At 39.4% G+C, this 25,153-nt stretch overlaps 1 protein-coding gene across 2 annotated transcripts; it reads right to left on the bottom strand.

Moving 5' to 3' along the window:
• Positions 1-1,932: 1,932 nt before the first annotated feature.
• On the bottom strand, positions 1,933-24,861 carry LOC149084688 (uncharacterized). Of its 2 annotated transcripts, none has more exons than XM_089235112.1 (3): positions 24,714-24,861; positions 9,180-9,513; positions 1,933-2,577 (listed from the first exon to the last, which is right to left on the bottom strand). In XM_089235112.1, the coding sequence occupies exons 1-3, from the start codon at positions 24,726-24,728 to the stop codon at positions 2,063-2,065; spliced, it is 864 nt and encodes a 287-aa protein (XP_089091238.1). In that variant the 5' UTR covers positions 24,729-24,861; the 3' UTR covers positions 1,933-2,062. The 2 variants fall into 2 exon arrangements, with proteins under 2 accessions (XP_089091238.1, XP_089091237.1); XM_089235111.1 differs by having other exon boundaries at positions 1,933-2,580.
• Between the last annotated feature and the right edge of the window lie 292 nt (positions 24,862-25,153).

Here is a 25,153-nt window from a genome sequence, read left to right on the forward strand (position 1 = left end):
CTTTTGAACATTCACATGCATACACTCTTTTTATGACGCTTTGATTTAGTCCCTTGATATTCAGGTCATTCTCACGCTCCGACAATCTCTAAGTCACTCTTTTGGTTCTCTCTCTTTGGTCACTCTAAGTTCTTTGCTCTTTTGGTCACACACTTTCGATCCCTCACGTGCTTGAGTCCTCTTTAGTTCTCTCATATGTTAGAACTCTGTAGGCCACTCGTTTGGTCGCACACAGACTCAGTTCTATGCAGAGGCAGACTTATTTTTTTACCGCTTATGGGTTCTTTAAAACTTTCTACCACGCTTCTCCCATTCTAATAATTGTCTTGACCACTCATTCCTCAAATTTACCACCCCTACGAATTTGCCACCTTGGAGCCTGCTAAGCCCCCCCCCCGCCCCCCCCATTAATTCGCATCTGCGCCCACGTACCATTATGGGTCCTAGCTGAGGTTTCAGAGAGTCTACAAAAATGGATGAGAAAACAATTAAAGTTTATTGTTATTATATTATTATCTGCTGAATGTTATTCCGTAAAGGGTCCCCATGTCCTTCGTGTTATTGGCGAAGCGGGGGCCGCTGACATTCGTCTCATTGGCGCAAAGGGTCTATGGAACCAAAAAAAAAGGAACCCCCCCCCCCTCCCCGAGCTAATCGAATGATTGGCAGAGTGATAAAATATTCAATCGCTATGATCTATTTCTCGTGTTCACAGAGGATATGCCCAGTAAAATGAACGTGGCGGTACTCTCGTATCTCCCCAGCGCGACCCAACCCGCATGGGTAAAAGGCTTATATCCCTGGAGGAACTGAGCCTGGGTCGTGACTGGTCTGTCGGTACTCTCGTATGGATAAATTACAACACCCAGACGTCGTTGGTAAATTATGTAAATGCTAAAAAATTATCACCTTTTTTTCTGGATATTATACATAATAACCAAAGTTGGCCAGTTTGACAGATACTGAAACCATTATCACTTTAACCGGTGATTATGCATAATAACCAAAATTTGTAAATTTGATAGGTACTTGAAATTCATAGCCTTTATCTGTGATTATGCATGGTAGCCTTGGGAAATCGGTGAATCGAATGAATATGAAGAAAGTTTCAAATGAGTAGTACGCGCAATGGATATACTGTAGTCGAACCCCGATATAATGATACTATACATGTTTGAATTATGTTTTGCGTATCGTATGGTACGATTATGTTTACCAATGACGCGACGATAAATAATCACCAGTAAGAGTGATAAATTAAGGGAAATTTATCAAACTTTTCAAAATGCTCGGCGATTATGCATAATCACCTGTTATTATGTATAATAACTGGACTTATCCCATTTACCCTAACATATACAGTACAGAGAGATATAGATGGCTTCTTTCTCAGCCAGAGATATCAAGGAAACAGTTATTTTCCGGATATTACGCTGAGGTGAGCTCGGAAAGAAAAGTCATCACGTCTCCGCCGGGACTCGAACCCAGGCCCTCTTGCATACCGGGCAAGCATGCTACCATCTACACCACTGGAGACACATGAATCTGCCTTCTTAATTTCACGCACTGTGTCGTGAGGCGCTGAAGTAGAGGCATTAGTAGCCTCTCTTAACTTCAGGAAATGGCCCCCGGGTGGGACGGTTTAGAGAGATATAGATGGCTTCTTTCTCAGCCAGAGATATCAAGGAAACAGTTATTTTCCGGATATTACGCTGAGGTGAGCTCGGAAAGAAAAGTCATCACGTCTTGCCCGGTATGCAAGAGGGCCTGGGTTCGAGTCCCGGCGGAGACGTGATGACTTTTCTTTCCGAGCTCACCTCAGCGTAATATCCGGAAAATAACTGTTTCCTTGATATACAGTACACTTGTACAATTGGTGAAATCCAAAGAATCAGAATATTGCACGATAAATAATGAATAATGTGGACATCATATGGGAACAAAATTTACGTGGATTTATTTTCAAGCTCACAAAAATCCCGGAATTTATTTTCCTTTCTTTACTTTTTGGCACATTCCGTTGAACTCCAAAACATTGGATACATTTTGGAATTTACACTTCTCAGTAAAAGTAATAGTAGCCGTGGGCCTGCGGATGATTGTAAGAGTAGACGTACACCGGCTGGTTGAATCCATGTGCGTACTGAACGGGACCAGCACCAGTTGCCCAAGCCGGATGCGGATGGACGAAATGTTGTTGATTGGGTAAGTGATGAGGGACGACGGGACCAGCTGGTATATGCGGTGCGGGGGCGGTGTCTTTTTTGCCAGAGTCCTTGGCGGAATCGTCGTTGTCGTCTTCAGCTTTGGCGCCGTTGTCCATCTTGAGCTCTTCGGATTTAGGATCCCCGAGTCTTCGGACGTTCTGGAATTGGTGGGTGAAGAAACCGATGGGAAAACCTTCCGGTGGGACGTCGTCGGATGGTTCCGGCAACTTGACTGGTTTGACGTCGTCTTCGTAGGGGTCGTCGGACTCGTCTTCTTCATCTTCGTGTGATTTGGTGTCGTCTTTCTTTTGATCGTGCTTCTTCTTCTCTTGGGCGTCGTCGTCTTCCGTTTTCTTTGGTTCCGTCGTATCTGCTGGAGAATTTAGACAAGACATGACATTTTCTATCAGTTGCGTTTAAATGCACGAAATAATAATACAAGTTATTCTTTTTAACATCTGGAACACTTTTGACTAAATGCAGAAAAAAGTCATTTGATGCAAATTTCAAAAGTGACAAATGTGCGGGTGTCAGCCGAAATACAGTCGGCGCTCATTATAACGACCACTCCATTGCAACGACCAGTAGGACAAGCCCCAAAACTTTTCGAAAAAACGACTATCTTATACATATTTCGCTTTTGATGTAACGAGCAGGAAATATAAAATACGTTTCTGACGGAATAATGGGGGGTCGTTATAACGAGCTTCCACTGTATCAACAGATCTAAATCCCTACAATGTACAAATCCCAATAAATCAAAATCTTGACAGATCAAAGTGCTTACGTGGTTGAAATTCCGAAAGACCAAAAACCCAACCGAAATCTCTACAAGCAAAATCTTGACATTTCTGTATGAATTTCATGAAACAAATATTTAATTTTCTTTAAAAATTTATCAACAGGATGTGACGTCAAGAAACGAATGAATGCATACGAAGTACGAAAGCCTGGATAACCAATCAATAACTCAATCTGTTGATAAATTTTTGAAGTAGAATAATTATATATTTGTTTTATGAAAGCCCAATTTTCTGAAATGACTAGTGTTTTTTCGGGCCAGTTCGGGAAGAATTAGGAGTTACCAGAGAGGGAGATGAAACGGGCTTGTGTTTAAGTAGTACCTGCAAGGGTTGCCAAGTTCATCTGTAACGCAATTAAGGCTACTTAGCAAGTTTGCCACATTTTGAACCACAACATCCTATTCCGTTTCTTATTTTGGCGTAGAATATTGAATATTGGCTTACAATACCGCGTGGTGATTGGATGTGGGCCATAGAAATCGCCAATTCTGAGCCCGATCATTTCTTTTTTTTGCACAACGATGATACTGGCACGAGTAGGGAATTTTTTGCCCTGAATATTCTGAGGGAAAATGGACTACTTGCTGAACGTCACGAGCAGCGTGCGGGGGCTTTCTATCTCTAGAAGGTGCTGGTTTTTAACCCAGTGTAACCAAAACGTTATCATTACTTTCAATAGTGAGGGCTCCTGATCATATTGATTGGAAACTAGATTGACACGAAGATCTAATCAGCACGAGCTGGTGCTAGGGTTCGAGTATGAGTGAAGATTCCGCGGGGACATGGACCACCCAAGTTGTCAGCTAGGCAGTGCCAAATTGAGTCTGATTGCCAAATTGGGACACTGATCTACGATGGACGTGTTTATCTGCATGCTGATCATTTGTAGCCCTTCATGGGAATTCGAATATCTCGACGATGTCAAGATTTTCCTATGCGATAATGTGCCGCGCCACTGTGTCGTATAACTGCGTTGTGCGGGGCGGGCTTGAGGAATATGTGGTGACAGCGTCCACAACTGGATGGCGCTGTCCGCATTTGGAAAGTACAGCTTCAGCTGATGATGAGTTGGAACTTCGTGAGATCATCTTCAATCTCTTGTGAATGAAGAACAATGACTCTGCGCTGCTGAAGAAGAGTTCAGGTTCACGGATCGAGAAAGGTGAGTTTCACATTCGTCGCCATGACAGTAGGTAACGACGGAGGCAGAATGGAAATTGAGACGGAAGAGCGTTCGGGTTACCAATTGTTGCAGAAGGAACGTGGCGGTTGAAGACAAACCACTTCCTTCACAATTCATAGATAATCAACATTTATTATACAATTAAATTTACAGAACCTACAAGAGCGAGCAGACCGCGTGACTGTCTGGTTTGAGCCGCAAAACGCAAGTCCAGTTCTCTTTTCCCTATTACGTGGACAGCGCTATTCAGGGTGGACGCTGTCACCACAAATAGTCTGGACAGTTGCAACGAATAATTTGTGTGTATCCTATTCGCTCCAGTGGTTCACATTTCAATTTTTCAATTTCGATTTCAAATTTATTTCACAATTTGTGTGAATACATGTGTTATATGATACTATTGGCAACCAAGGAGACGAAATGTCCCATACTGGTTGTTACAATGAATAGGTTTATAAAATATATTTCAGTGAAATTATTTTCAGATATATGATAGAAATAAAACAATACAAAAAGAAAGATAGTGGTTACGAATAAAAATAGTATAATTAAAAGAAAATAGATAAAATATGTTAAAGATAAATAATGAAGGATATTCTCATGCAACGGCGGAGGTGCTACAAAAATTACATATGAATAATATCAACACATGAATTCTTAATGGACTTAATATTGACCCCAAATACACGAAAGGAGAAAAAAATATGAATAACATTTTAATGATATACATAATAAATATGGAGCTAGCACATATGAATTTGTACAGGATTATGGAAGGTTATTTAAAGATATGATTTAATTAAGCATGATGTTAGAGGATGTAATCAGAAATGGGACTCAATGTTAATGAGTTCGAGCAGGTAAAGTTTGAGGCGTTTTTTGAAGGAAGTAAATGCAGTAGTGTCAGTGATTTCTCTGGGTTGATTATTATAGAATTTCGGAATCAGAAATCAAAAGTGCTTTTTAAGAATATTTTTATGAACTAATGGCAGTGAGTAGATGGCATTTAGACATGCAGAAGTACGTGATACGTTGAGGTAAGGAGTATTGGTGTTTTTTTATTATTAATAAGGATTTTTATAAAAGTATATGTAACGAACTGGGAGAATTCTTAACCGATGAAATTGATCAAATAGAGGGGTAAAATAATCATTAGTGATGCATCTGATAGCTTCTTTTTTTGGAGAGAAATAATAGGCTTAATATTGGTTAGATAAACTCCTCCCCAAACTGAGAGACCATACGTTAAATATGAATGAAACATTGAATAATAGAATGTTATAAGGAAATTGTTATTAATGTACGGTTTCAGATGATAGAGACTCAATATATATTCTTATATGTATTATTATTATTATTATTACTTAACTTTGTACATTGGCTCTCTCTTAACAAGCACGCTCCGGTCACGTGAAAGAATCTCAGTACATTCTGTACTGAAACACGAGATGATCACTTGACCGGATGCCCCTTCGGACCCTCCGAAGGGCCATGTGTGTGTGAACATCAGTTCAGCTCCAGCTCTCACACGAGATGCACCAACGTCGTCTTTCTCTCTCTTAATATATGTACTATGTAAATAATATCTTCTATATAACATCATAATTAAAGATAATGTATCTACAACTACGTCTCATTCATACGGAGTCAGATGCAATTGCGCTACCGTGGTACATGGTACATATATTAAGAGAGAGAAAGACGACGTTGGTGCATCTCGTGTGAGAGCTGGAGCTGATGTTCACACACACATGGCTTCGTAGGGGCATCCGGTCACGTGATCATCTCGTGTTTCAGTACAGAATGTACCGAAATTCTTCACGTGACCAGAGCGTGCTTGTTAAGAGAGAGCCAATGTACAAAGTAAAGTAATAATAATAATACATATAAGAATATATATTGAGGCTCTACAAGATGATAGAGCTTTTATTAAATGAAACGGAGCTGAGTTTGAAGGTATTTAATATGCGAATTACATTTCAAACTTTGGCCAATATGAACGCCAAGGTATTTAATGGATGTTACATATGCGTACCTTCATTCTATAATGCTTTTAAATGGTTTTAATGGTGCTTTTTTCCTCCAAGTTCAGATCTGAAGTACAATAATTAATAATGTTAATTTTTTGAAGGCCTTTTGACGTAAAATATGGATGTCCAGAAATGATTACCTTTTCGAGAATCAATTCTGGCAATAGATCAGGTCCGATATGATATTAAATTTTATTATGGATAGCTTCTTCATTTATATTTTATAAATCGGGAACCTGCTCTACACTTAGATAAAGATAACCATAATCTTTTTTTATGGGCAATGCATTATGTAGTATTAATTACTAGTTTATTTTCTTTCGTGATACATGCTTTTATATTGGGCAGTATAATTATATTTTATCATATTTATTGGCTTTTTTACTGCTTTTCTTGGGTTTCTTTCTTTCTTTCAAATCAAGCACGACTCAGGGCTATCGCCATTGGCAACAATTTACTCTCCAAGTCGGTTGTGCCGGAAGTGTAAGTGTGTGTACCCAACAGTCTGACTGCGTGTCAAAGTGCTGTGTATGATTTTTGAGCTGCCATCTATGTTTCGGAAGTGAAGTGCAATGACAGAATATTTGTACTGTTTGTATGCCTGTAGCTCTCTCGGTGGCGGGACTCTTTAACGTGGAGATCGGCTCTCACTTGCGCCTCGAAAAGTTGGGAAACACACAAAACTAACTTCAGACGACCATCACTGTGGTGACTGACGGTGGGGGCTAGAACCCAGGTCCCCGCGATGAGATGGCATGAGATGAGATATTTTGGGGTTGTCTCACGGTGTCTTTATGCGCTGCTGCTTCGGATAGACAATGAAGTTCCTTGTCTTCTTGCCCGTTGGTGGTCTTTCGGTGCTTAGTGCTACGGACGTTGCATCGTTCTTCCACCATGGCTCAAACTCTCTGGGTGACCAGCTTATATCCCCTAATGGGGACAAAGCGGGGGGGGGCATGGTCGCTTTCGGGTCCCCGCGATGCGAGTCCGTCACTGTGACCACTCGACCACCACAGCGGCGCTTTTGCTGGGTTGCTGTATTTTTTGATATATGACACACATATTTTTTATCCGCTGTATGCATCTGGGGGCGGGACAGCAATATAAGATTGACACATATTTTTTATGGGCATCTTTTTTCAGCCACCTCGTTGGGCATTTCGTCTGTTGGGGCCTTTGTATTAGGCAGCAGTCATCTCATAACTTTCATCCTTTTAGCGCATTTGAAAAGAAAGGGCACATCAACATATTGTCAAGTTTTATTTGGCCTAATTCAAGCAAAATTCAAGACACATCAAATAAATTCAAATTCCAGATGGACTTGAACAGGCCACAGGTAATCATTAGTGACAACCCTTTCTCTACCTACTGCTATTTTAGAATATGCATTAAGGGCTGATACTCCACCCCCCCCCCCCCCAGGCTCTGATGATCACTTCGACATTGATCTCAAATATGCGAATTGATGGCGTCAGGACTGGTATTAAGGAAGTTCAATGCCCCCCCCCCCCATATAGTCTCAAACCACAGATTGCGCATAATTAGCAGTGAGCATAAATTCGTCGTATTTGATATCCCAACCATGTTTGAAGGTGTCAGTACATGCATGTTGCTTTTGTACTTGCGTTAAGAGTTGCGAATCAGACAGTTAGGATTGGTACTATGGATGGTACTGGATGAACGCAGGTGTGGAGGAGATATGATGGAAGTGTTCAAAATTTTCAACGGGATGGATAGGATGGACCATGAACTTTTAGTACACCGCCAATCGACTGCTTTTACAAGGGGACACCAGTATCGATTGGTGAGGGACAATGCAAGGACAATATGTTGTCGCAGGGGGAATTTTTCTCTAATAGGGTTGTCAATAAATGGAATAGCTTACCCCCGGAGGTAGTAAATTGTAACACAATTGACACGTTTAAAAAGAAATACGATAAGCATGTTGGGGTAAATCGAGAAGCTATCCATTCTTAGAATAAGACAACCATAAGTATTCTTTATGGGCGTTGTATAATATTTTATCGTGTGTATATATTGTTTATAATTTATGTTAATTGCATTTTTAATTGGGTTGCTGTATTTTTGAAATATATGACATCCATATTTGTTATGGGCATCTTTTTATCAGCCACCTCGTTGGGCATTTTGCCTGTTGTGGCGTTGTATTTGTATTTGTATATGGAACGTGTGTCAAGGGAAATGAAGACTACTACTTATCCTTTCGCATATACCCTTCCTACGTACACATTCCCCCGCGGAATTTCTAATTAATCGGTACGCGCCGGAGTGGCTTGGTGGTGAGATAATCGCCTGTCACCGTGAACGTTGCTATCAGGTCCCAGGTTTGATCCGTGGGAGAAATATAGGTACGAAAATAATTTCCTTAACGAACTTGGAGTTACCACCGATAGATGGTGTCTTCGTTTTCCAACCCAACTCGTTAACGGCAGTAAATTGCAGTATAGTGATATGGCTGGAGTTGTTGTATTGTGTAGTAACAGCGTACGTGGTAGACCGTGTTGCCTGAGTATGTATGTACGCATGGCTCTAACGTATTTATGTTGTCAATTAAGTTGGGCTTTTTTTCGTATTCTTGTTTGTGCTGCCCTCTGTTCTAATCTTTTCCATTATTTCCCTTGTTTTCAAATGGGATACCGTCTCGCATTCATGTCTTGAATTTGTAAAATATGTGTAAATGAAAGGAAATTTCAGCATGATGCTCACGTGACCTCACAGTGGCGGAGATGAGGACTACATTGACATGATCTCGGGCAAGACAGAGTGGTTGCACCTGCGGGATTTAAGGTTTCTTAATGTTTCAAGGGCGATGCCCGACGTGCCACAACTCTGAATGCTGACCACTAACCTGAAATTTAGCATAATTTCCACATTAATAAATGTGAAATGAAGATTACCTATAGAACTGTCAGCATATAGAGTATTTCGTTCTCACCTGTGACATCCTCGGGTTTCGTGGTGCTCGACCTGAAATCCTGAGGTTCCGGTGGCAGCTGCCCCTCTGGAGCTCCGGGGACGCTGACGTCGCCTTGGGCAACGTACCCGTAGTCGTCGGCCCTGTAGTTCACGACCCTGTGTTCGCCCGTCGGGTCCTTGTAGGCGTAACTTCCGGTAACCACGCCGTCTGGCCCACGCCTTTCCCTTCTCATCTGGTTCCCGGCATCGTCTCCGGTCTCGTAGAAGAACTGGTAGCTGCCATCGTCCTGGGCTGACACGGACTGGTACGGAAGCGCCGACGCTGCGCACAGCAATGACGTAACGAACAATATCTAGCACAAATAATTCAACAATGGAATATCATCATGTCAATAAAAAATTAGTAGAATTTAAAAATTGCTATGCACTATCATAATTACAATTATTACACACTATCATAATAATTAAAATTTTTACGCACTACCATAATTACAATTATTATGCACTATCATAATAGAGACTTTTTACTCGTCCAACGTTCCTGACGTTATATTACGTCGGAAGTTCTATGGAATAAATACAAACATCATTCTTTTGCTCACGAAGTGTGTGCGCTGATTTGAGATAAGAACCCCCGTTTATCTCTATGCTAGTCTTTGTTCGAGGGTAAAGGGAAGTCATGGGAGGATTTAAAACTGACTGTTGCGTTTTAAAATTAGAAATGATATAAAGCACAATATGCAAAGGCGTGAAGTTATTGGAAATACAGTAGAATCCTGACTATCCGGTCTAATAAGGTGGAAAGGCGGGCCGGATAACAGAAAAGCCAGATAGGACGGAGTTCTATCAATGCTTTTTTCCTACACCCCCTCTCATACCATCAAATTGATACCAAAAACCTCTCCTATTTAAATATTTTGTGACCTCTTGGTACAGGTCTGTAATAATGTACAGACACATGAATCTGATCATGAACACAAATGTATACATTACGTTTGTTATGTACTTCACTGTACGTTTTAAATATTTATCATATAAAAAGGAAGTCCAAGAATATAAATACTGTTACAAAAAAAAATTATGTAAATGGTTCTTATTTATCATTTATTATGTCATTTTCCGCCCGTAATTAGTCATTATCTTATGTGAAATGAAAATTACGCATTCCTCTCTAAATCTCGACAAATTAGCAGCAAACTTAGCGATGGCAACATATTTGGCGACAGCTGCGATGGTTTGGCGATTTCATGGCGCCAAGAGACTAGGTGGGATATTCGCGAGCGGGAGATGAGATTCTACTGTATTGAGAGGGATAAAACATATTGTGGGGCAGGGGGAATAAACTTCATTTCTGAAATATGGGGCCGTTCAAGTATTACGGCAAAATTTTTTTTAGCAATTTTTGACCCCCCCTACCCCTTTGTCAGCAATGACCCCTACTTCCTAACGCATATTGGTGGAATCAGAAACTCACACAGAAGAGGGGGCATGGGGGTTCGTGCGCCTCCCCCAGACGAAAAAAAAAATTTAATGCAAAAACTTTTTGAAAAAAAATTAAAATTTTGAAATAAAATACCTTTTTATGTTATTATAATCCGTTTAATTTCAATGCTATTTGAAGGGTTAAGAACTCAAAATTTCTCTTTAAGAAATCCATTGCGACCCACCCTTTAACCCATATATGATAAACTCTTCACCCGCGGACCAAATGTGGCCCTGAAGGTTATCTGATGTGGCTTGCCCCCCCCCCCCAACCCAATTTTGTAAAAATGAACTAAGCGGCAGATTTACAGATGGCTTGAATGTCCCGTGGCACAATTCCAGAGCATTTGAGTGGGCCGTGGCATATTTCTTTTTAGGTCAGTGAAGTAGGCCTCAAATATCACTTTTACATTCAAAAAGCACTTAAGTAACCCTTGACACAGTTCCTGAAAACTTAAATGATACGTGGGACATTTAGAGATCCCTTGAGTGACATGTGGCACAGTTTTAGAGCACTTAAGTGGCCCCCACAAAAAGTGAGGTTCTACATCACTCAAATTACCCGCGGAACATTCCCAGATTACTTAAGTGATCCGTGGCATAATTACGGATCACTTGAGTGATGCGTGGCATAATTACGGATCACTTGAGTGATGCGTGGCATAATTACGGATCACTTGAGAGATGCGTGGCATAATTACGGATCACTTGAGTGATGCGTGGCATAATTACGGATCACTTGAGTGATGCGTGGCACAGTTCCAGAGCATTTAAGCGGCCCGGAAACATTTCCAGAGCATTTAAGCGGCCCGGAAACATTTCCAGAGCATTTAAGCGGCCCGGAAACATTTAGAGATCACTAAAATGGCTCTGTAGGAGACTTATATACAGGGAGAATGTTAGTTCAGGTGCTCAATAACTATCGAATTGGTTTTTTTTTCAGTTTTCGGTGCACCGAATAAGATGCCCCCCATCAAGAATATTTCATATCTTCAATAAAGAGTGGTTGATGACGTAATTCAATAAAGAGTGGTTGATGACGTAATTCAATAAAGAGTGGTTGATGACGTAAGCATCGTCCGAACCCCCCCCCCCACCATCAAAAGTCAGCAAATCGGAAACCCCCTCACCCATCGATGCTGACGTAATACTTGAATGACCCCCCCTATAGATGGCAACACTGACCACGACACAACACCAGATACGCATCCAGACTGTTAAGTACACACTTGGGTTTTACATTTTCTGGCACAACTCACTAGGTAGTAAATTGCCCATGGCGATAGACCTGAGCTGCGCTTGTGTCCCATATTCCGGGACATTCCTGAATTTTGTGGTTCTGAATTTTTTTATACACTTGCCCTGTTTTTTCAATGATGCTAATCTGAATCTATTTTCCCGAACTTTTCAGCGATTTTAAGCTAACGTTTGTGAGGTCCCGTAATTTTACCGTATATTTACGATTTCAGTTATTTTTCCCCAGAATGAAATATGGTCATCTATTTATTTGAATGTTTCATTCGCAAATTCCTTATTGGTTTTTTTTTCACTGCTATAATATCGATATAGGCATTAACGGCAAGAATAATTCAAGAAAATCATTTTTACAAAAAAGAAAGTTTGATGATAGGCATTTTGCCTGAACTTCCAGGCTCTAAAAATGACTAATATTCAAGCATACATGCAGGACACGAGGTAACAAGGCAGATACCTATGGCGACATGTTTACAGGTGCGGCATTTTTTTATGCCAGATTTTCTATGATAGTACTTTCACTCTGACGCTGTGGTGGTCCAATAGTCACAGTGACGGACTGGCATCGCGAGGACCCGATACCAACCATGACCCCCCCCCCCCTCCCGCTCTGTCCCCATAGGGGGATAGATATAAGCTGGTCACCCAGAGGGTTTGGGCCATGGTGGAAGAGGGATGTGACGCCCGGAGTACCAAGCACCGAAAGACCACCAGTGGGCAAGCAGACACAATATTGAGGGTACAGTGGGCCGGTGCTTACAGAGACACGCAGGACCCGGATTCAAACCCCACCGTTGACACAGTGGTGGTCAGCTGAAGTTGGTTTCCCGTTGTTTCCAACTTCGAGGCCTCAAACGCGGGCCGATCTCCCCGTTAAAAAAAGGCTCGCCGCAGAGAGCAACGGACCTACAACGATACCGTTATTCAATCATTATACTTTACTCATAGTTATAAAAACTGATGACAGATGGCGACACCACAAACAACACACATTGCACAGAAATAAACTTAAAAAATAAATAATACAGAAATAAATAAAAAAGTTAATCACAACACACATTCCTGCATGTACCAATTCGTTAGAGGTTCCACAGGGGAATATGGACGAGGTGCACGTCTGGTTTAGTAGTACTTTCACCCTCGCAGATTTTTAATTGATCGCATTCATTTTGAGGAGTAAATTTGTATCTCAATTGTGGCAAAATATTGTTCGCCTTTCTTCTAGAACCGGCCCTGCACACACGCCCCACAATCTCCATACACAGTGCCACATAGTCGTTGTTATCGAATCGCTAAAGCCAGTTTGCGCGCACGTTATATCGTTAATACTTAGCAAGCATATATAAAAAAAAAATATCACAAGAATAATTTCTTTTTCCCAACCCCTCTTCTCACAAAAACCCTAGGTTTCCACTTTTGGTGAATTTGGTGCATTAGGGAGGAAAAATCCGTTTTATCGAAAGAAGGAGCGACGACAAAACGTTGAATACGTTAAGAGAGAGAGATAGATTATACTGATGTATTTTTAGCTCTCTGTTTGCGCTGGTATGTAGAAATGAATCAAGAGAAAGTGAAGAGCTGCTTGGGTAGTCGGCAAAATCGGTATCCCCGAGTAACAAACTTTGCTCCACAAATTACACGAATTTCTGAAACATTTAATTTTTACTAAGCTCGAATAATCAGTTTAATTATATTCATAAATAATTTATAGATTAATAAATACTGTAAGAATATCGTTGAGCAGAGCGGCGGACTATGGAATATGTTTTGTTGAAAAAACACACACTGATACATATATTTAATATGGCTTTTGCAAATAAATTAATCTCACGACGGTGGATATTCTTTAATACAGTGAAAAAATTAGTTCATTTTTTTGTCGATAGAGGACAGTAAACGAATACAAATAACAGATAATTGGAACTAAATCTTTCTTCAATCTTCAGTGTCTGAAACGTTTGTAAAGCTTCAGCCGGTTTTTTTATATATTCGTGGCTGAGGTAAAATAACTTCACCAATAGTGAGCGCAATGTCAATATTACAATGAAAACCTTATGTAAGCTCCAATAACAGGTAAATTCAGAAATGGGCTGTTAATCGTACAAATTACGTTCTATGGGACTTTGATTTGCATTTCAATTCTCTTTGGTGCAGCGTCCTCTACTGACGAAAGTTTGAACTGAATTTTTTCCTCTTGTACCAAAACTACAACAACACAAACAAACACACCCACTAGTAGAATAACTTTTTGCCAAACCGCATTCAAAAATACACAAATTCCTTCAATTTTTTATAAATTTTTCAACTGTTTAGGAATTTATGGGACGGCGCCCTGTACATTATTTCTGTCCTCGTAACGAATTAGAATCGTAATTTTAGACGAACGGATTACATGTCAAAGACCGTACCAAGCAGACTACCACTACTTAACATTACATGAACCTCGTACAAATTTCCTCTGAGGAATTTCCAACGCATCGGTATACGCCAGAATTTGTGGCTCCCTAACGTATTTACGTTGTCAGGCTTGTGCGTGTTTCGTGAAGGTGCTGCCATCTGACTTCCATATTTCGGGGCGAAGATGACAAAAATTCTTGAATTCTCAAGTTATTTTTTTCTTCAGAGGACTGATGAAAGCACGTAACTGCAGAAGACAGTGAATGGCCTACCTACTGCGAGCCTCAGTATCTTCTACAAAATGCTCAGCACGTGGAGATCAAACAGGTGTACTCGGAGAATACACATAGAAGCTCGCCGCTTCCAACAAAAATTTAATTTTCTTTAATTATTTTTGTTTAAAAAAATGAAAATATCTAAATAAAATACCTTTCAATGTAATTTTAATCAATTTTTATTATTTAAATGTTTTCTGAAAATTGGAAATTTGAAATTTCTCTGAAAAAAATTCCTTGTAAAAAAAATTATTCTAGCTTGTGAGGGTTGCTGTAATGAGCTTATAAGCGGTCTTTTAGCGTACCTTTCGGGAAGGCTCCAGTATGGGACATCTTAAGAGCACCATGGGCCCCTGGAGGGGATTCTGCTGAGTCCCCTACCTGGCTAGAAATAACAGCATGCCAAATTTCATATTTACTCCCAAAATTTTCCAATCACATCTCATTCCCATGAGACCCTCTCTGCACTTGAGGCCGCTGGTCCGTGCTCCGGTGAACCCAAGAGTTAAAAAAGCACTGATTCCATTCCTAAAATGTAAAATAATGGAATTTTTCCAATCCATTTGGTCTACAGGGTAATTACAGTTAAAGTTCTCCTACTCTCTTTGAATAGTTTTTCCTCAAAAAAATACTCATCCGAATACAGCCAAATTTTTAAGATATCTTAATGTGACCATAGAGGAGAGATTTATATAGAAAAAAGAGAGATTAATACAATGAAAGAAAATAGTTCAATTTTTGGCCACCAGGTGAAAAGTGGGTGTTTTTTTTTTAAATTGCATTTTACATTTTCCCATGGTACATATAACGTATATACAAACTTTCAATGGAATACGCCTACCAGAACGTGCGCTATATGGGTCAGAGTAGTTTCAATATTCTGACACTGTGCTCAGACGAATGTAGCGCCCGTTCTGGTTGGCGAATTCCATTGTTGAAACTTAGTATATACGCCGTATGGACCATGGGGGACAAAAAGGAAATGGCAATAAAAAAAGCGCCAACTTTTCACCTTGTGGTCAAAAATTGACCCATGCCGACAATCGGAAGCTGGACAGTATAAAACATGGATGATTGTGATTAGCTAATTCACTGCGATACAAAATTTTGTATTCCTATGTTATTGACAATCATTCGACGATTAATTGACGATTGCTAGATTCTTTATGGGACGGACCATAATATAATTTTGGTTGCCTTATTGACGTCTGTTGTTTAGGTGCCAAGGTTTGTGCCACACACGATTTCCAAACGCCAACGCGTTCTAGCGGTGGATGGAAAGTAGAAGTTCGGAAAAAGTACTGGTAGGAAGATGTACGTATGTGGAGGAATATTGGGTAAGAATAGCCTTTTCCAGTTATACCACGCGTTTATCAGAAAATTATTGGTGATTTGCAAGTTTATCATGAAAAATTTAAAAGAGTCTCCTTTGGCTACACCATTTAGGGTGTCCTGAGAGATCTGGTAAGTGTGTGTTACCAATTTTTTCCCAATTTTATCTTTTTCTTGTATCGCTAATAGAGTTGAACGCCGAGATGAAGTTGAGAGCGTCCGCTTATTTTATGATGTAGAGGAGCGTGTACAAGGTGATGCGCAATTAAAAGATGAAAATATTTACGTTATTGTGAAATATTGTGGGAAGTTTTATCCGGGACTGAATTTTTCCAAGCCAGACGACGAAGGAGATGTACTAGTTTCCGCTACGGTGAAGAAAAGTAAGTATTGGACATGGCATGGTCAGACCCTGCTGACATCGTCTGGTATCTCGAAAATATCAAATTGTAAGCGAAATAAGTCCACCAAAAGATGCGTGCAATAGCATATACCTAGTTGACATGAAGCCGTGAATGTTCTTCATAAAGGAGTTTGAAATTGCTAAAGGTAGATGTATCAAACCTACGAACAGTTCCTCAACAAAATAATTTTAATTAAACTTGTTTTCATTGTCTCTTTTATCGTTTTTCATTCTTTAATTTATAGAAAACGTAAAATGAATGGTCAAAATAATGTTTGAAGGTTTTTTTTATTAAAGCGGATACTTAGAAACGATAAAGGCAGTGACAAGAATGTGCCAGATCCAATGTATAATGCACTAGCAAATATACCCGGAGCTTCCCGGGGTTTTTTCAATTACTGGGAGGATTGAAAAAGTGACAAGCCATTATAAACGAATGAACTGTTAAGCGTGATACTTTATCTTTATCTTATACTTATACTTTATCCACGGCGGTAGAAGAGCATCTTGCCACAACACCACTCGGGCGTTATGCATAATACTGGCAGCATCAGAGAAGTGACAAAACATGGTTAAGGCATGTGCTGTGCATGTCTGACGTATTGCTACGAAACCACGGTAACAAAAGTAAACATTCAAGTTTACTTTTGTTACCGGTCCGAAAGTGATTGTTGGGGTCCCAGGAATTATTGTTGCCCTACGGTTTTTCCACCCATTTCGAGCATTTGCCCAGCTCTGATGAACTTTTGAAGTAGCCTATGGTTCAATCCCGGTCCTGTTGGGTAGCCTATATATGCAAAATTTGGCGACGATCGAACTAAAATTGTAGATTTGTATGAAGAACAAACATACGTACATACAATACATACTTTCACATTTATATATAAGGCGTGATTCAAGTATTACGCAAGCAGATTTTCAGACATTTTTGTCCCCCTCCACCCCCCCTCTTGTCAGCAAAAGTCAGCAAAACACTGACCCCCCCTCCCCCCTCCCCCCCGTCAGCAAAATTTCGTCAGCAGCTTAGAATATTTCATATCTTCAAAAACGGGTGGTTGGTGACGAACTTTACGTCAGGTTGCACTACACGTACACGCACATTCCCGCATGTACCGATTCGTTGGGGGGTTCCGTGGGGGGGGGTGCAGGTGGGGGTGTAGCAGTAGTAGGTAGGGGCTCGGGGATCCATGATGTTCTTAAGTCAGCCACCTCGGTGGGCAATTTGCCTGTTGTGGCGTTGTATTTGTATTTGTATTTGTAAGCAACCTTCAAACCCCCCCCCCCACTTGTCATCAAAAGTCAGCAAATCCGAAACCCCCCCCCGATGCTGACGTAATACTTGAATGACCCCTAAGATTTTAAACGCAGAAGAAAAGGGTGGCCACAAACATTCACACAAATAAAAAGGATAATTCAAGGAGATTCAACTCTTTAAAAACCTCAAAAAGGGGCACGAAGTTGCACCATTTTATTTTTTGTTGGCTTCGTCTGAGGCGACAATGTTCCGTTGTTTATAATGAAGCTTTCCGGATACACCCATCCTTCGGGAACGCTTCGATTTCTCTCTGAGATGGCAAGCGGGGTGTGTACGGTCTTCAAAGGTCGTAAATCTCTCTCCCATGGTCTCATTAAGGTAAAATTTGGCTGTATTCGGATACGCAGTTTTTGAGAAATACTACTCAGAGTACGGGAACTTCAATTATAATCACCATGTATAAAGGAAAGGTATGTATAAGCTGAATATGTTGCCTCATTCCTACTTGATTGTTGCTGTATGATAATAATAACAGGGATGACCGATGGCCTCGGTCAAAAACGTATAAAGCAAACAATTGGCAACGGGAGCAAGCAGGTTTGCGTGTTCACACCTTTATTAATTGAAACATACAATCGATTGTTATTGAATAGAAATACAATTGTTTGAACAACGCCAGAATTTCGGAACATTTCTATTTGCTTAAGGGAAGGTCACCGAACCATTTTTAAACGATGAACGGCCCACGTTCTTTTCTTAACGTTGGCGTAACGGCCTTGTCGCGTAATGGTTATAAGTTTATCCATCAAAGTCCTTCTTTTTTACAATGTTTCTATTGCGTACGCCTACTTCTTGTTTGGTCTCTTCTTCTTGATGATTGGGCGAGTGCCATTTTTTTTCTTCTTCTTAAATGGAACTTCCGCTTCGTATTTGGATAATTGATTATTCAATGGATATTTTCGAAGTAATCCTTACGTGAGCGATGTGAGAGAGACATTTCTGAACTCAGCGTTCGGTGTGATCCGACGTGCCATCAATCTATCCGTTCACAAATCCGTGGGGATGTGTCAGTATAATCTGGTGGGGATCCAGGGTCGAAGACGGGACTACCCTTACGAGATGCGAAAATAATAGAGGGGCCAGTAGGGACTGTTTCACATAATTTTGGGCTTTAGGCAACCATGGAATTTTAGCCCCCCCCCCCCCCTCTCTATATAAGACGTTCTTTGAGCCGGAAGCGTATGCTGGGAGAAAAAGAGGCAAGGAAGGGCACGTGTCCTCCTCTACCCCAAGACGGTCTAAATTAAACGTATGTGTTAGCATTTTTTGGAATATAAGAATTCCAAATATCGATAGAAAACGTCAATTTTGAGACCACAAAAAATTGTGGGCCCTGGGTCACATGCCCTGCGTTTCCAAGCTAGAAACGTCCCTTTGGCCAGGGGATCGTATAAGAAATTTCTTAAGTGGGCCCTTCAGATCTGATTTTGGGGAGATAGGAATCAGCATCCATACTTTATTACAGAATATACAAGAATACTGACATACATGCACACAATTGAATGTAATTTAATACAAGGATTCCTGAAAATTGAGAATTAATGAAAATTCATTCAGATCATGAAAATTTGGAATTGAGATGAATTAAAACTAAAAAAAGTATGCAATCGGAAGAAGTTATTCTGTACATCATGGAAATTCAAAATTAATCAAAGAAACAATTCCATAGTTCATGAAAATTCTGAATAAATACAAGAAATAATTCCAAAATTGGTGAAACCTTCAATAATTTGGCCACCTGTTTTATTCGGGGCTCCGGGTCCCTGTAACCCACAATTAGAAACAAAAATATATACCCGGGGTAAACATATATTTTTTGTGCTTTCGTTCCCCTATGATTTTGAATGAACGAAGGGTGTACCTGGTGCCCTGGGCATCCAAACCTAAAATTAATGGAGGAAAAAAATAATAATAGATCTGGTGCAAAAAAGGCTTCAATAACTCCAGGGCTCAATGTTTGATTCGTGGGAAATTTCACTAGGGTTTTCTCCCTATAATCCTTACAGAGCATTCATTCATTCATTTTTTCGGAATTTTGAAGACATTTTTGCATTTTCGATACTCAAAAAAATACGGTGGAATCTCGACTATCCGTTCCAGTCTCTTGGCGTTCTGACGTTGCCAAATCAGTTGCGAGCTGTCGTCCAACTTCGCTGAGTTTGTAGCCAATTTGGCGATATTTGCGGAAGAATGCGTTAATTTTCATTTTTACAAAGCATAATAACTATTTACAGGTGAAAATGACATAACAAATGATAAATAAAAACTATTTACATGATTTTTGTAACAATATATTCTTGGACTTCCTTTTTCTGTAATGTTTTAAAACCGTATAGTGCAGTACATAAGAAACATTATGTATATGCTACCAGCAAAACTCGAATTCGGGCGTGAACTGGCCTGCCAAGCTGAGACGTATGTCCGAAGTTAGTGCTTTCGCTGGGATTTGGCCGGCCCCTATATGCCAACCCCCACTATAAAGGGTTATTCAGAAAAGATGGGAAAACTTTAAGAGGTGATAGTACACAACAAAGATACAATTGTCGTCAAAGAATGCATGGGTCTAACATGAATCGCGCTAGCGTGTTTCGAAACGGCCGCTCCGCAAACGTTAAAACGACATTCCTGTTGAAATTTATCGGGAGAAAAAGAACACCATGCATGCAAATGTAACCTGGGGAAGAAGAAGAAACCGTATGCAAATCTGCGTCACAGTGAATAGAAGGTGCGGACGCCAGACCTGTGAAGTCATTCCGGATTGCAACCGTTCTAACAGTTGTAACGTACGGGATAATGGCGCACTTTAGTAATACTGATAAAGCAGACATGCATTTCAGTATGAAAATACTTAGCGTATTTCCACCTGGTTACATTTGCACATGCATGGTGTTCTTCTTCTCCCGATAAATTTCAACAGGGATGACGTTTTAACGTTAAACGCGCTAGCGTGTTTGCCTTTCATCTTAGACCATACATTGTTTAATGGCAATTGTTTGTATTGGTGTATACTATCACCTCTTAATCTTTGTAAATCACCCTGTATATGGATCGCTAAGATAGCGATATTCAGATTCCCTTTATCGCTAGGGTTATCATAGCTAACCACAATAATTATGGTTAGCCATGGCTAATTATAAATGACCATAATTATCAAAAAAAAAAAAAAATACGCCAACGTGGCGATGATTCCGAGTCATAGGGATTGATTTTTAGGGATACATAGGGATCGATGTATAGGGGCCTGCATGCCGAAAGTCCGACATTAGCCCGGTCAACTGGGCCGGCCAGTTCGAAAAGTGGCCAACTTCGGACTATGGCTGTAACATATACAATTTATATACGAAGCACTGACCTGTACCAAAAGGCCGCAAAATATGAATAGAGTGGATTTTAGTATTAAAATGGTGTTTTTGATGATAGGGGGAGGAGGTAAAAGAAGTGAGCATTTATAGATCTCCGCATATCTGGCTTCTCTGATATCTGGCCCACCCTTCCGCCACATTAGGCCGGGTTCTACTGTATATTAAAAACATTAATACAGTCGAATCTCGTTTTAACGATACCCTTTTCTAATCTTCCAGATGAGTTTACATAGGAAAATGGAATTCCTTTATAACGAAGTGATTTCTCCTTCTTCTGAATTTTCCCCTTAAAAACTAAGGAGGTATGTGGCTCGTTGCTTAAACGTTTATTCAGGATGTATCATTATGTCAGATAGTTTCAACTGGCCCCGTACCTGCTAGGTGTCGGGGTGCTATATTGATGATGAAATCTGATTGGTATGGGGCAGCTGGTAGTAGTATTTTATGCTCCAATAATTAATAGATAATTTTACCATGGAAATTTTTAGTTTTGTCACTAGATGGCGAAAAAAAAATTTAATCAAATATGGAAATGGTTAAATGAAAACAATGATCAAAAATTGAAATGGTTTAGATATAAGTTTTCTTAATTGAAGATAGCGAGATATTCCTTGGTTCATTTGACAAATCAAACACGTGAATTTCTCAATTGAAGTTTCGAGGCCACGACATGGTAAAACAGTCGGATCGGCGCCGCTCCAAATGTAAAAATATTTATCAACGTGTAAAAGTAAATGGAGGTGGGTACGGAAGTCAACGTCTCTGTTGTGGAGGAAGGGAACACAAACTGGACATGGCAAACGTCCAAATTGGATAACAAGTAACCGTTTCCACTCTAATCGAGGCTCGACGGTGCGTAACACGCCGAGCTCGTGAGCGACCGAGAAAAATGAAAGAGAACATAATTAAACGGTCCGGTATTTTCTCGAAAAGCGTAGAATTACGTATCCTCAATGCAAAAGCCCAAATAAATATAAGATCCGAGGAAAATGACTGACATTAGCCGAGCCCCACGAGGAGTTAATTTGTATCCCCGTGTATGAACTCCATTTATATGACTCGAAAACCGCTTCATTCTGAGGCTGGGGAATAAAATAATATGGTAATAAAGAGGTTAAAAGGCAAAATAAGCATGAAATGGATCCACGGACCTACCGTTTAGATTCGCTAAGCCTAGTTTTTTTACTGAGGAAACAAATACGAAGAACCATTAGTGAGTGGCTTTTTTTTCCTGTGTGACATGGCTTTCGTGATGCCCACGGTTTGAATAATTCATCATTGTGATACGATATAAATAAATGAAAATGGTGCAAAAAGAAGACAGTGAAGAATAATGATGGGATTGTGGTCTGGGAAGGATGTTTGAATTCCGTACTGACAACGGTCCTATATCGACTTCAAGTTCGAATATTTGAGATTTTTCGGGAAAAATATCAGCTAGTTATTATTATCAAACTATACAAGAACCGTGAATCAGTGATATTCCATTTAGTTATTTTCAGTGATCAGGGGTCAAGGTAAGGTGTCTTCAACGCATGGCCCGAGGACCACATTTGACGGAGAGCCTTTTGTCGTGGCCCGCCGATCAGTTTCAGCGAAAATGGTTGAAAAATTGCGAAAACGATTTATTCTATAATTAATGAAAGGAATAATTTCGGAATTAGTTGAGGAAATAAGTTCAGAAATAAATTTTGAAATTAATGAAATTAATAATTTCGCAATGAATGAATGAAATAATTTCGGAATTGATCAAACAATTAATTCTAGAACAAATTAATGAAAAGTCAGGTTTAACGGAGGAAAAAAATCCTGGGAAAATTAATGAAAATACAGAATTAATCAAAGAAATAATTCCAGAATTGGTGAAAGAAATAATTTCATAATTGGGGGAAGAAATAATTTTTCAGAATTTTTGAAACAAATAGTTAAAATTTCAGTGAAAAAATAACATAAATCTACGACAGAAATAGTTTCGTAAATCCTAATAGAAAATTATTTCACAGTGTATAATAGAATAATTTCATACATATTGAAAGAAATGATTTCCTGTTACGGACCCCGTAACATGACAATGTACGGACAATTACGTACAGTTTTGGTAATTACGTACAATTAAGTACTGGACTTTTGCGTTCTAAAATATTAAAAAAAAATTGCAATACTGTATGTGGACTCTAAGTATGGAGATAGGCTTAAAAAATTAAGTTTTCAGAAAAAATATTGATAATAAAATTTTCGTGATAGTCAATGTTATCTATTGTTCAATTAATTTCATGGGAAACGATAAAATAAAAATCTCGAAATATATCCATTTAAAATTTTCGTAATAAATTTTCTTTGAAAGTTCTTTCGATTCTGTAGTATGCTTATCGATTTTCCTTGACATCCTTAAAATTTTATTGAAATACATATTACATCGAATGAGCCCCTTGGCCAGAACTTTTAGCAAACTTCCTATATTGAATTTTAAGTAAATGTTTTAGAGAAAAAATTAAAAAAAAAATTAACCTGCGGATTCTTAGGCTAGCGCACTGTCATCCTCGTTGTTTTTGGTGTTTATGGATCTGTGTAGTTTTAATTGGTTTCAGGAATTGACAGAATCAGAGTCACAGAACGTAACTCGAAACGCAGTCGAAATTAATAGCATGAAGCTGTCATATTCTCTGCTCGTGTCTTAAAAAGGGTGTAATCAATGTAAGAGCCCACGCAGAGACCACCAAATAACAATCCAGTCACGTGTGGTTGAAGCCTTGAAAGCCGTCCAAATTGACGTTTCCGTATTGTTATGAAAATTTTTTCTAGATTGGAAAACATGATTGTAGTATGAATAATTTTGATGTTCATTCATAACGCACGGCCATTGAAACATAAATTACCAAATAATGTCATTTTATGTACGAAAAACCGTAGTTATGGTCTATTATAATTTGTATGTCTGTATAAAATGACGTGTCCTAATTGACTGATTGATTCACTGCTTCAAATTCGCAAAGCCGAAACAGCTGAAGCTATAAATATGAAATTTGGTATATATATTTTATAATGTAAGGGCTTACTAAAAAGGGTTTTACAAAATTCTACCCACTAAGAAGGGGGGGGGGGGAGGTTCAAAGGTTATATGGAGCAATCATCGCTGAAGCTATAAATATGAAATTTAGTCGGTAGTTTTATTTCACGATGTAAAGGCTCACAAAGTAGGGACTTTCAAATTTCAACCTCTAAGGAGATCATAAGGTGGTTGAAAAGTTTTATGGGGCAGCAATGGCCTATCAAAAACCGTTGAAGCTATAAATATAAAATTTGGTCAGTATTATATTTTGTAATGTAGATATCGACTTATTTCTGAAAACTCAACAAGGGTGTCACGAGGGGTTCAAATATTACATGGCGAAATCACAATCACCACCGAGTAATTTTCAGATTAACGCGAGCGAAGCCGCATGCAACAGCTAGTTGAGAAATAGGGCGAGTGCTGCCACATAATTTCAAGTTACGGGAATTATGCAAGAAAAAAAAAATCGATAATTGTCATCTACTCTTCATGTAATTTCCAAAAAATAACACCACTAAAAATATGAAAAAAAAAAATCCCATCGTATTTATATATCCGAAAATTTTGAAAAATTATTGTATGTTCCAGAAATAACAGCTATTTTCGAACGACAAACTGGACCATATAATCCACGAACATGAATTCGAATATAAATATGCATATACGGCTCATCATACTCACCTCAACGACGACCATGCTGATTTCAATAGAAGTTACTTTCACTTAAAAACGTCGTAAAATGAGTTTGTCCTTCGAAGCGGTCGCCTTTTTTATTCTTATAGTCGTCCGAAATACCTGAACGGGTCACCCCTGGCCTCTCTCACTCTCGCTCATCGCGCTCCTCTTTCCTCTTCTAATATAACTTTTAACTATTCAGGGCCCCACCTCGATGATATCCTCCGCCTTGTTGAAGATGATGATGAGGCAAGAAGCTACCATAAAAAAAAATAATAACAAGAGGATCGTCCAAGGTTAAGGGGAGATTTTTCGTCCAAGGCCGAATGTCATAAAACTAAAAACTAAAAAGACTATTTTTTGTTCTTTTCTTAGGAGACTATTTCATCATTGTTATTTTTTTTCTGTTTGAAGTCTCAAGACAAGCAAAAATAATATAAAAATAT

This window comes from Pholcus phalangioides, unplaced genomic scaffold (assembly GCF_987345545.1).
Source record: "Pholcus phalangioides strain wild (caught in Gottingen) unplaced genomic scaffold, Ppha-v1.0 ptg000008l_1, whole genome shotgun sequence".
NCBI classification, from domain to species: domain Eukaryota; kingdom Metazoa; phylum Arthropoda; class Arachnida; order Araneae; family Pholcidae; genus Pholcus; species Pholcus phalangioides.